This window comes from Neoarius graeffei, chromosome 24 (genome assembly GCF_027579695.1).
Source record: "Neoarius graeffei isolate fNeoGra1 chromosome 24, fNeoGra1.pri, whole genome shotgun sequence".
Classification (NCBI taxonomy): Eukaryota; Metazoa; Chordata; class Actinopteri; order Siluriformes; family Ariidae; genus Neoarius; species Neoarius graeffei.
The window spans coordinates 47,921,067-47,934,545 of NC_083592.1; the positions used below are offsets into that span (position 1 = coordinate 47,921,067).

Genomic DNA, 13,479 nt, shown 5'->3' on the forward strand with positions numbered 1-13,479 from the left:
CTTTTATTCTTGAGGCTTATGAGTGGCTTGCACCGTGCAGTGAACCCTCTGTATTTACTTTCATGCAGTCTTCTCTTTATGGTAGATTTGGATATTGATATGCCTACCTCCTGGAGAGTGTTGTTCACTTGGTTGGCTGTTGTGAAGGGGTTTCTCTTCACCATGGAAATTATTCTGCGATCATCCACCACTGTTGTCTTCTGTGAGTGTCCAGGTCTTTTTGCATTGATGAGTTCACCAGCGCTTTCTTTCTTTCTCAGGATGTACCAAACTGTAGATTTTGCCACTCCTAATATTGCAGCAATTTCTCGGATGTTTTTTTTTTTTCCTGTTTTCGCAGCTTAAGCATGGCTTGTTTCACCTGCATGGAGAGCTCCTTTGACCGCATGTTTTCTTCACAGCAAAATCTTCCAAATGCAAGCACCACACCTCAAATCAACTCCAGGCCTTTTATCTGCTTAAGTGAGAATGACATAATTAAGGAATTTCCCACACCTGCCCATGAAATAGCCTTTGAGTCAACTGTCCAATTACTTTTGGTCCCTTTAAAAACAAGGTGGCACATGTTAAGGAGCTGAAACTCCTAAACCCTTCATCCAATTTTAATGTGGATACCCTCAAATGAAAGCTGAAAGTCTGGACTTTGTCCATGTCCATTATATAACTATAACTTGAATATGTTTCAGTAAACAGGTACAAAAAGAACATTTGTGTCAGTGTCCAAATATACATGGACCTAACTGTGTGTGTATATATATATATATATATATATATATATATATATATATATATATATATATATATTGAGAGGAACATACTGAGAGGAAATATGACTCTATATCTATGATATAAGGTCATTATCAGGTTACCTGGCACTCCCACTCAAGCCTGCAGGTGATGAATAAACATCATCCATCCATCCATCCATCCATTATCTGTAGCCGCTTATCCAGTTCTACAGGGTCGCAGGCAAGCTGGAGCCTATCCCAGCTGACTATGGATGAGAGGCGGGGTACACCCTGGACAAGTCGCCAGGTCATCATAGGGCTGACACATAGACACACAACCATTCACACCTACGGTCAATTTAGAGTAAAGAGTTAACCTAACCTGCATGTCTTTGGACTGTGGGGGAAACTGGAGCACCCAGAGGAAACCCACACAGACACGGGGAAGAACATGCAAACTCCACACAGAAAGACGCCTGTCGGCCAGTGGGCTCGAACCCAGAACCTTCTTGCTGTGAGGTGACAGTGCTAACCACTACACCACCGTGCCATATATATATATATATATATATATATATATATATATATATATATATATATATATATATATTTATGACTCTATATCTATGATATAAGGTTATCATCAGGTTACCTGGCGCCCCCACTGAAGCCTGCAGGCAGGTGATGAATAAACATCATCCATCCATCCATTATCTCTAGCCACTTATCCAGTTCTACAGGGTCGCAGGCAAGCTGGAGCCTATCCCAGCTGACTATGGACAAGAGGCGGGGTACACCCTGAACAAGTCTCCAGGTCATCACAGGGCTGACACATAGACACAGACAACCATTCACACCTACGGTCAATTTAGAGCCACCAATTAACCTAACTGCATGTCTTTGGACTGTGGGGGAAACCGGAGCACCCGGAGGAAACCCACGCGGACACGGGGAGAACATGCAAACTCCACACAGAAAGTCTCCTGTCGGCCACTGGGCTCGAACCCAGAACCTTCTTGCTGTGAGGTGACAGTGCTAACCACTACACCACCATGCCATATATATATATATATATATATATATATATATATATATATATATAGGGAGAGAGAGAGAGAGAGAGGAAATATGACTCTATATATATGACAGAAGGTTATTATCAGGTTCCCTGGCACTCCCACTCAAGCCTGCAGGTGATGAATAAACATCAATGATGTCATTTGTTTTTAATTTGGCGCATGCGCACTGGGCTCCTGTCAGGCTGAACTCCGCTCCATTCTTTCCTTTTGATTTATTTGCTCTTCTTCGCCTCAGTTACACACCCAAAACGGCAGCTATAACACTGTCAGGTCGTGACTGTGAACTCTGCGATTGTTTTTGTGAAATAATCCTGCACTTTATTTGCACTTGGACTTGTATTCGGAACGAAAACGCTGTGTGTGTGTGTGTGTGTGGGACTATTTTTTTCTCCCGTCCGCGGAAGGAGACTGCGCAGTGCAGGGCGTCCAGGGTCGTGAGGTGTCCAAGATGGCGGCAGCGTGTGAGGTCTAGGTTTATTAAAAGGTAATAAAATAAAGTGTTTTAAAATGAGCTCATGGGTTGTAACGTGGTGGGTTTTGTTGAAGATGTTTTAGGTGGTCGGAAGTGTTCGAGGTGGGAGCTTGTCATTGCTGTTAGCGCGAGTTAGACGAGGTGTTTTGTGCTTGTTAGCCAACTAGCTAATGCTTACCATTAGCTTGGATGTTGCTGTCAGTCAGTCAGTCGTTAAGCTGCATTCTTAGACAGAGTGTTTAAAACTAAGTGCTTGGTTATAACATCTTAATATCTTAACATCTGTTTTCCTGTGTCTCAGTGATCAGCTGTAACTGATTGTGTAATACGGTGTAACTACAGATATGGCGTTTTTTAAAAACAACTAACTACCATGAGCTCCATGCTTTGCTTTGCACTGCATTGCATTGCTGCACGTCCTGCTTTGTTGAAAACAAATTCATGGTTTAACCTTTAACCTCATCTAGTATTTATCACCACCCTGATACATGCACAACCTGAATCAACATGTTTTGCCCAGGCACTCCATGTTGACCCAAGAGAGCCTCAGGATCCACTGTGACAAAGCCTGTAGTCCTGCCATCTGTCCTGCACTACCATGGCCAAGGACCAGCCAAATGTGTTTGACCTCCTTCCGCTTCTGGAATCCACAGATCTGCATGACCTGGAGCAGGTTAGAAGTGTCTTACAGGAGAACCTTAGTGCAGGTTTGTCACCTTCGCATCACACTGCTTGGTTATTTTACAGTACACTTTACCATACCGGGCGGCACGGTGGTGTAGTGGTTAGCGCCGTCGCCTCACAGCAAGAAGGTCCGGGTTCGAGCCCCGTGGCCGGCGAAGGCCTTTCTGTGCGGAGTTTGCATGTTCTCCCCATGTCCGCGTGGGTTTCCTCCGGGTGCTCCGGTTTCCCCCACAGTCCAAAGACACGCAGGTTAGGTTAAAGTGCCATTCCACCATTGGATGTATTCTTTGGCATAAAATACAATATATTTTGACAACATATATAAATGGTATCACTAGACAGAGAAATCTTTTAGCTTCAAAATGATATATCAAACACAATTTTTTGACAACGACAAGTATATTAATTTTGCGACCAAAGTCACCTACCCTTTTAATTTCCGCGCGTGATGTCATCGGCAGGTTCCCCTTCTTGTGTACTGTGTGACGTGGCACATATTATCAGCAATGGCGGATAGAACGCGATAAAAATAATACCAATAAATCTAGCTAATACCAATGAATCTAGCTAACTGAAAGATTAACTCAAAATATTTTGCAATTTTTTTGGCCCCCATATACGAGGAGAAATGACTCTCTCACTTTGGGGGTTTCCTGGTCTAAAAATAGACTGACACGTGGTACACAAGAAGGGGAACCTGCCGATGACATCACGTTTCACTACCGCGCGGAAATTAAAAGGGTAGGTGACTGGTCGCAAAATTAATATACTTGTCGTTGTCAAAAAATTATGTTTGATATATCATTTTGAAGCTAAAAGATTTCTCTGTCTAGTCATGTTGTCATAAAATATATTGTATTTTATGCCAAAGAATACATCTAATGGTGGAATGGCACTTTAACTGGTGGCTCTAAATTGACCGTAGGTGTGAATGTGAGTGTGAATGGTTGTCTGTGTCTATGTGTCAGCCCTGTGATGACCTGGCGACTTGTCCAGGGTGTACCCCGCCTTTCGCCCGTAGTCAGCTGGGATAGGATCCAGCTTGCCTGCGACCCTGTAGAACAGGATAAAGCGGCTAGAGAGAATGAGATGAGAATGAGACTTTACCATACCTGCTGCTGGAACTCTGATTAACCCTAACTGTAGATTTCTGGTAATATCCTCCAGCTTGTATTTCTTCACGCTCAGCTTCGATGTACCGTACACTCGGTGACCGCTTTCAGATTATACGTACGACGTGTTTCGAGCATTTTATCTGTCATGTGCTGCAATCAGTGGTACCGGTATTTAACTCAAATCTGTCAAGGTCTAGTTATGTAAGTCTTGCTTGGAGATGTTACGTGATGCCTAGAAGAACAATGGATGCAAAAATGCTATTATGAGGCGGCAGGAAAGGAAGCATTTGGGTAAACATGCTGACATCCACAACATACTGAGGAAGAGAACGCACAGCTCTCATCTGTCCAGTCATTCAGCAATAAGCTGGATGATCTCGCACCCAGGATTAGATACTAACAGGACATCGGGGACTGCGGTCTTCTTTGTTTCACTGAAACATAGCTGTCTGTCTCACTCCCGGACCAAATGGTGGCTCCGTCAGAGTCCTTCTCTATCTTTCGGATGGACAGAACAGAGGAGTCTGGTAAATCCATAGGCGAAGGCGTCTGTTTTATGACCGGAACATTACTCCAGTTCAGGTTTCACTACACATCGTACTTGTATAACTGTGTATATGATGAATCTTGTTTGAATCCAGATAAACTACGAAAATGACTGAATGGGGACAACAGTTAGCTTTTAATTCTTAAGTATGAATGATTGGTTTATGGCGACGATAACAGTAAAACAGTTTGAAGTGGTTGTTTTGTAAAGCATCTGATATATGCTCTGCATATAATTTTAGTTTAGCAATGGTTCTATGGCGAGTCTTAGTGAGGAATATGACAAAACAGACATTCGTAAAGCTATTTCTATAGTCGAGTCATTCCATGAAATCGAGTCGTGCATGAGCTGAGTTGGCGATAAGCCACGTATGACGAGATTGAGTGGAATAACTGTTTTATTCTATCCACGTTCACTGGATTTTGAGAAATGGAGCATTTTTATTTTTTGCAAATTTCATCAATAAAAACTTTTATACAAAACGTCCAACAAAATCATTTCCGCTTCGAATGTAAAGAAACCAGCAAAATGACTAGCAATTTGTGAAGCATGCAATAATAATAATTCTGGAAAAATAAAAAAAAGATACGTTCTTACCATCAAATACTTCCGTTCCATGTTTTGTTGCCTTTTTTTTTTCCAGGTTTTGTTTTCGAGTAGTTTTTATTTCGTCCTCGGTTGGTTCAGCAACACGCGCTGCCATTTTGTTTTTCTCTACTCACAGTATATGAGCTGATATCCTAGTAGTAGAGTAGCCAATCAGAGCACGTTTGCTCATATCCAGTGAATGTGGATAGAATAATAAGCCATATACATCACGATATATATATATATATATATATATATATATATATATATATATATATATATATATATACTGTAGGTTTTCTAACAAACTGTGAGCAAAAGAGTCGTGCTGCATAAAAACAAACTAATTTTTCCAAAAGTAATTTGAATGGTATAAAATTATCATCTGATATCTGTGTTCAGAGTTTGTAACTGCTAGAAGAGAGAAAATGTAATATCTCAAAGGTGTCTTTATAATTTATCAGAATCTTGATGATACATCGCCGCCAGCTCTCAATTATATACCTACAAACTACATAGTATTTGAACGTAACTCGATTCTGTCATGTCTTATTTGTCGACGTTTGTGTCAGATAAAGGGTCTGTGCTTCTCAATGGCCTTGTGGATTATTACCTGGACACCAGCTCTCCTCAGGCTGTGGACCTTCTGTCCTCCATCAGGGAACCTCACGACAAGGTGAGCACAGAATTAACGCTCTCTATTCAAAGTGCAAAATACTCTTCTCCACCTTCAGGCTCTTCTTTTAAAAAGGCCTTGCTGTTCACATTCAAACCAGTTAGTTTTAATGCCTAGGAACGGTTTGCTTCATTACTTTTAAAGCCAAGTTTTTGTGTCTTTTCTCCCTGAAGCACCTTTTAGACAAGATGAACGAGTGCATGGCCAAGCCGAGCAGCAGGCTCCTGACCCTGACGCTTCTCGGTCATGTTGTTCGCAAGCAGCCGCCATGGATTCACAAGATCACTCGCTTCCCTCTGCTCACTTCACTACTCAAATGCCTCAAGGTACTGAGCGAGAAGGAATGCAAGCAGAACTAACTCTGAACTGCTGGGTTTTGAAAACGGAGATTGTCCTAGAGCTGAGCATAATTTTATTTTATTTATTTTTTTTAAAACACTGGTGACCTCAACATGGGTTATGTATAATGAATACATGAATAAATGCTGTATGTCGGTCTTTAATGAAAATCATCTTTTCATTTGGTTATATCTGGATTTAATTACGTTTCTTCTGATCTGTGTTGCTCTGTAACAGTTTCTCTCTCTCTCTCTCTCTCTCTCTCTCTCTCTCTCTCTCTCTCTCTCTCTCTCTGTGTCTGTCTGTCTCTGCTTTTGTGTTTCTCCATCAACAGACCGAGTCTGATGTTGTGGTTCTGATATCTGGAGTGTTGGTGTTAGTCATCCTGCTACCCATGATACAACAGACCAGCAAACAGCTCCTGTTTGAGTTTTTCGACATCTTTGGACGACTTGCAGCTTGGAATCAGAGAAACCCAAGTAATACACGATAATCCCTTTTATGTTTAAGTTATTCCACCAAATCGAGTCGTACATGAGCTGATGAGGCGCTTAGCACCGAGATTGAGTGGAATAACTTTTATTCTATCCACATTCACTGGATTTTGAGAAACGGAGTTTTTTTTCTTTTTTTTTGCGAATTAGATAAATCATTTCCGCTTCGAATGTAAACAAACCAGGGAAATGACAGGAGCAATTTGTGGAAAATGCTGTAATAATCATTCTTGGAGGGGGAAAAAGATATGTTCTTACCATCAAATACTTTCATTCCATATTTTGTTGGGTTTTTTTATTATTTTTTTCATTTTTTGGGTTTTGTTTTCGAGTAGAGTTTTTATTTCGTCCTCGGTTGGTTCAGCAACACGCTCCATCGTTTTCTTTTTCTTTAGGGGTTGTTTTTTTTTTGTGGTTGGCAAACCATCTTAAAGGAACAGTCCACCGTACTTCCATAATGAAATATGTTCTTCTCTGAATTGAGACGAGCTGCTCCGTACCTCTCCGAGCTTTGTGCGACCTCCCAGTCAGTCAGACGCGCTGTCACTCCTGTTAGCAATGTAGCTAGGCTCAGTATGGCCAATGGTATTTTTTGGGGCTGTAGTTAGATGCAACCAAACTCTTCCGCGTTTTTCCTGTTTATATGACCAGTGATATGAAACAAGTTCAGTTACACAAATTGAAACATGGCGATTTTCTATGCTATGGAAAGTCCGCGCTATAATGACCGGCGTACTAACACCTTCTGTGCGCTTCGACAGCGCATTGATACCTTCACTCCTCTTCGGGCATGGCCAGGCGGGCGAATGCCCTGGTCCGTCCGCCCTGTCTAAAAAAAATGGTACAACTCGAGCCCCATGGTAAAATTGGGACTTTGTCATTTTTCTGCATGAGGCCCATAGTAAAACCACACTTCCAGGAGGGGCTGCCGTCTGCCTCCCAAGCCGGCCGAGAAAAATGGTACAACTCCGAGTGAAGGTATCAATGCGCTGCCGAAGCACGCAGAAGGTGTTAGTACGCCTGTCATTATAGTGCGGATTTTTCATTGCATAGAAAATCGCCACGTTTCAATTTGTGTAACTGAACTTGTTTCATATCACTGGTCATATAAACCTATGTAAACAGGAAAAACGCAGAAGAGTTTGGTCGCATCTAACTACAGTCCCAAAAAATACCATTGGCCATACTGAGCCTAGCTACATTGCCAACAGGAGTGACCGCGCGTCTGACTGACTGGGAGGTCGCACAAAGCTCGGAGAGGTACGGATCAGCTCGTCTCAATTCAGAGAAGAACATATTTCATTATGGAAGTACGGTGGACTGTTCCTTTAAAGGAATACTCCGGAGTGAAATGCTTTTTAGGGCTATTTTCGCATGATTGGGAATGCATACGTTGAGTTAGTAGCACAGTCACGTCAATCGGTTGTGTTTTGAGAAAGTTGTTTTTTTGTGATTTAAACCGAAAGCGCTAACACGGCAGTGCGAGGGGCATGTCATTTCGCCGATACAAAACGCTGTTTTTAAAACCATCGCCAAGGTCCAAACAACATTACAGTTCAGTGGAAGTGAGTGCAGGGTTCCTACACACAAACCGAAGTGTCCCTGGCTCTGCAAGTGTACGGACAGATCGTCTAGAAGACTGAATACAAAACATGTACCTTCCCGAAATGTTCTCCAGACGCCATCTTCAGGTGACAGTCCGTAAAAGTCGAGTGCCAAGTGCAGAGCTAAATCCTCTGGAAATAACCAAGTTCATAGCATCACATGACCTCCCATTCAAAATTCCAACCCGCTCGGACTATAATGTTGTTGCATGCAGTTTCCTTTTAATTTCGAACTACTGTGTTTCCATAAAATGCTACGAAATTGTGTAGTTCCAGAGGATTTAGCTCTGCACTCGGCACTCGACTTTTACGGACTGTCACCTGAAGATGGCGTCTGGAGAACAACTACTTTCGGGAAGGTACATGTTTTGTATTCGGTCTTCTAGACGATCTGTCCGTACACTTGCAGAGCCAGGGACACTTCGGTTTGTGTGTAGGAACCCTGCACTCACTTCCACTGAACTGTAATGTTGTTTGGACCTTGGCGATGGTTTTAAAAACAGCGTTTTGTATCGGCGAAATGACATGCCCCTCGCACTGCCGTGTTAGCGCTTTCGGTTTAAATCACAAAAAAACAACTTTCTCAAAGCACAACCGATTGACGTGATTGTGCTACCAACTCAACGTATGCACTCCCAATCATGCGGAAATAGCCCTAAAAAGCATTTCACTCCGGAGTATTCCTTTAAAGGTGCATTACTGCCACCGACTGGCCTGGAGTGTGGAACAGGAGATGTGGGGGGGTGAGGAAGACACGGACTATATTCTTTTAGCTATTTCTGTTTCTTTGAAATACTTGATAAAGTGATAAATCTGACTTGAAAGTAGACGGCCTTTCGATTTCGTAAAATCTGTGAAATTTCAGAGGGAACTAAATTTGGTCATTGTGATATGTTTACTTCTGTAATATCTAAAAAAAAAAAAAAAAAAACCAGGCCATTCTGTGGCTGGGAAGTTATTTAATTTGACGGGATTAAAGCAAATAATGTGCATGAAATCACTCGCTTCACACAGTCAAGCAGACAGAGGAAGTCCGTGTGTGTGCGCACATGCGCAGGTTTACCTTTGAGCGTGCACTGACAGATCCATCATTCTGTCGCTAAACGAACAGCTGATCACACCGAGGTGCTCGCTGAGCGCCGATATTTATTAGTTTGGTCCTGCGTTTCCTTTCCTTCGTATATAACATAACGTCTTTTTCTTCTCGCTTTCCGTTACTGTAGTCGGTCTTTCACGTTTCATTCACACACTCGCGTCCTCCATTTTTCTCTCCTGTTTCAAATTTGTATCCCACAATGCCTTGCGTGAACGGGGAAAGCCCACCATGTGATGCATGATGTAGTATTTTGAATTGAGTCATGGTGAAGCAGGAAAAAATAGCGGAGAATTTAGGGCCACATGGCTCTAAATTCATTCATTGATCTGTTTAAAAAAAAAAAACGAATAAAGTTGGACGTCTGTGATTCAAATTCAGTAGCTTTCTGAATTCGTCACTTAACAAAAATAGTGTGTCGGGTAAAATTATTTTTATGACCTACGCTTGAAAAATCTGAAAGGCAGTCTAGCTTTGATGCGCACCGCCATTTTGTTTTTCTCTACTCACGGTATATGAGCCAATTGGAGTGCGCAATTGCTCATATCCAGTGAACGTGGATAGAATAATAATGTTTGTTTGTTTGGAACATATAAGGGTAATTTTGTGACGTCACGTCTATCCTCTAGGCCATGCTCAGGGAGTGTATGCAGTTCACCTGCACGCCAGCGTGTACTCATTCTTTCATCGCCTCTACGGCATGTACCCCTGCAACTTTGTGTCCTACCTGCGCTCCCACTATAGCATGAAGGAGAACGTGGACACTTTTGAGGAAGTAGTTAAGGTGCGTGTCTTGCGGTGTTCACTATTATGCACCGTTTTGCCCAAAATATCCACGTTTCGTTTAAACACACCTGGTTCTGTTTCCATCAGCCGATGCTTGAGCATGTCCGGATCCATCCGGAGCTTGTTACCGGAACCAAAGACTATGAACTGGACCCGATTAGGTGAGCCAGAGTGACCTGAATATCAGTCATGTTCACATATCAGCATGTTATTCCTGTTGTTAAGTGTTCTGTCGCTTTGCTCCAGGTGGAAGAGGTTCGAGACCCACGACATTGTGATCGAATGTGCCAAAGTGTCCCTGGACCCTAAGGAAGCGTTCTGTGAGGAGGGCTACACGTCCCTGCCTGACCGTGTGCCACGGCAACTCGGAGACAGCAGCAGGTCCTGCTCAGATCTCAGCACCCATGGTTAGAATGCACTCGTTTCTATATCAGTCCGATTTTTTTTTTTTCAGGTTAAAGAATTTACATCGATTACACAGGGGCGCGCATTTTTTTTTTTTTTTTGTGCATCTTTACAGGAAGTTCATCCGTCACCTCAGTGGCCACAGTTCGCCAGTCCCTTTGCCTTTCCTTACCCCAGCTGACAGTCACTCAGCACCCAAGCCTCAATCCACAGACCCCCATTGTACAGGTAAATCATCACGCACAACTGGATATGAAATGTAGAGAGTGTGGCAAGTAAAAAAGCACAGAGGTGGTAAAAGTTCTGCAGTTCTTTACTCAAGTACAACTTAATCAAAGTAAAATTAGGCTGAAATACAAACGTGTAAATACAACCCCGATTCCAAAAAAGTTGGGACAAAGTACAAATTGTAAATAAAAACCGGAATGCAATGATGTGGAAGTTTCAAAATTCCATATTTTATTCAGAATAGAACATAGATGACATATCAAATGTTTAAACTGAGAAAATGTATCATTTAAAGAGAAAAATTAGGTGATTTTAAATTTCATGACAACAACAACATCTCAAAAAAGTTGGGACAAGGCCATGTTTACCACTGTGAGACATCCCCTTTTCTCTTTACAACAGTCTGTAAACGTCTGGGGACTGAGGAGACAAGTTGCTCAAGTTTAGGGATAGGAATGTTAACCCATTCTTGTCTAATGTAGGATTCTAGTTGCTCAACTGTCTTAGGTCTTTTTTGTCGTATCTTCCGTTTTATGATGCGCCAAATGTTTTCTATGGGTGAAAGATCTGGACTGCAGGCTGGCCAGTTCAGTACCCGGACCCTTCTTCTACGCAGCCATGATGCTGTAATTGATGCAGTATGTGGTTTGGCATTGTCATGTTGGAAAATGCAAGGTCTTCCCTGAAAGAGACGTCGTCTGGATGGGAGCAAATGTTGCTCTAGAACCTGGATATACCTTTCAGCATTGATGGTGTCTTTCCAGATGTGTACGCTGCCCATGCCACACGCACTAATGCAACCCCATACCATCAGAGATGCAGGCTTCTGAACTGAGCGCTGATAACAACTTGGGTCGTCCTTCTCCTCTTTAGTCCGAATGACACGGCGTCCCTGATTTCCATAAAGAACTTCAAATTTTGATTCGTCTGACCACAGAACAGTTTTCCACTTTGCCACAGTCCATTTTAAATGAGCCTTGGCCCAGAGAAGACGTCTGCGCTTCTGGATCATGTTTAGATACGGCTTCTTCTTTGAACTATAGAGTTTTAGCTGGCAACGGTGGATGGCACGGTGAATTGTGTTCACAGATAATGTTCTCTGGAAATATTCCTGAGCCCATTTTGTGATTTCCAATACAGAAGCATGCCTGTATGTGATGCAGTGCCGTCTAAGGGCCCGAAGATCACGGGCACCCAGTATGGTTTTCCGGCCTTGACCCTTACGCACAGAGATTCTTCCAGATTCTCTGAATCTTTTGATGATCTTATGCACTGTAGATGATGATATGTTCAAACTCTTTGCAATTTTACCCTGTCGAACTCCTTTCTGATATTGCTCCACTATTTGTCGGCGCAGAATTAGGGGGATTGGTGATCCTCTTCCCATCTTTACTTCTGAGAGCCGCTGCCACTCCAAGATGCTCTTTTTATACCCAGTCATGTTAATGACCTATTGCCAGTTGACCTAATGAGTTGCAATTTGGTCCTCCAGCTGTTCCTTTTTTGTACCTTTAACTTTTCCAGCCTCTTATTGCCCCTGTCCCAACTTTTTTGAGATGTGTTGCTGTCATGAAATTTCAAATGAGCCAATATTTGGCATGAAATTTCAAAATGTCTCACTTTCGACATTTGATATGTTGTCTCTGTTCTATTGTGAATACAATATCAGTTGTTGAGATTTGTAAATTATTGCATTCCGTTTTTATTTACAATTTGTACTTTGTCCCAACTTTTTTGGAATCGGGGTTGTATTTAAACTGCTTAAATTCACTTAAAAGCACAAATGTAAAATTGTACTGATGGGATTGAACCCATTCTGGCATATAAAATGATTTATGGAACGAATCGTATTACTCAGGAGAACGTTCTTAGCTGATTGAAAGATTAGCATTTCCTCCGGCTGGGAGGTTACATTTTCTGTGCAGTTTATTTATCTGTAAGCAGGATTGCACAAAACTTACCAATTTTCATGGAAATCGCACTGGTGGAAGTGTGTTACATGGACTATGGAGGAACCCACTAAATATTGGCGCGGTGTTCTGATAAAGTGTCCTACACGTCAGTGCGTCCTACAAAGCCCCACTGCGCATGCGCAGAACACAAAACGTCATTTCTTGGCATTTGAACAGATTTTTGTCCTACATCAGCTGTGCTGTAAACGGTGCAGATTAACAGCGTGCATTCAATCTTTTACTACTTAATCTAACATAATGCTGATTTCTAACCATTGTTAATGTAAAGGCATATTCTGATGGTCATTGAGTTGTCAGAAAGTCCTGCATTCATATATTAAAGTAAAAGAATATTCTGACGAGGTCGTTTGAACTGTCAGAACGTCCTACACTCCTATTTTAATGTAGAAGCATTATGTCAGAACACCCTACATTCATATATTGTAAAAACATATTCCGATGGTCATTTGAATAGTCAGAACGTCCTACTTACTGTAGAAGTATATTCTGACGTGGTCATATGAGTTGTGAGAACGTCCTGCGGCGTCATTTGAATTGTAAGAACGTCCTACACTCATATTTTAATGTAGAAGCATATTCTGAAGGGGTCTTTTGAATTGTCAGAACATCCTACGTTCATTTATTAATGTAGAAGCGTATTCTGGGGTCATATGAGTTGTGAGAACGTC

The 13,479-nt window shown here is 42.0% G+C and overlaps 1 protein-coding gene across 2 annotated transcripts in view; it reads left to right on the forward strand.

Moving 5' to 3' along the window:
* The first annotated feature begins 1,999 nt into the window (after positions 1-1,999).
* tsc1a (TSC complex subunit 1a) overlaps positions 2,000-13,479 on the forward strand; it is a 38,832-nt gene continuing 27,352 nt past the window's right edge. For both annotated transcript variants that reach the window (XM_060907406.1, XM_060907407.1), the window contains exons 1-9: positions 2,000-2,291; positions 2,800-2,986; positions 5,786-5,889; positions 6,063-6,215; positions 6,563-6,707; positions 10,049-10,203; positions 10,293-10,366; positions 10,452-10,612; positions 10,726-10,838. In XM_060907406.1, coding sequence (XP_060763389.1) covers positions 2,878-2,986; positions 5,786-5,889; positions 6,063-6,215; positions 6,563-6,707; positions 10,049-10,203; positions 10,293-10,366; positions 10,452-10,612; positions 10,726-10,838 — 1,014 coding nt within the window. In that variant the 5' untranslated portion in view covers positions 2,000-2,291; positions 2,800-2,877. The remainder of the gene's footprint in view (positions 2,292-2,799; positions 2,987-5,785; positions 5,890-6,062; positions 6,216-6,562; positions 6,708-10,048; positions 10,204-10,292; positions 10,367-10,451; positions 10,613-10,725; positions 10,839-13,479) is intronic.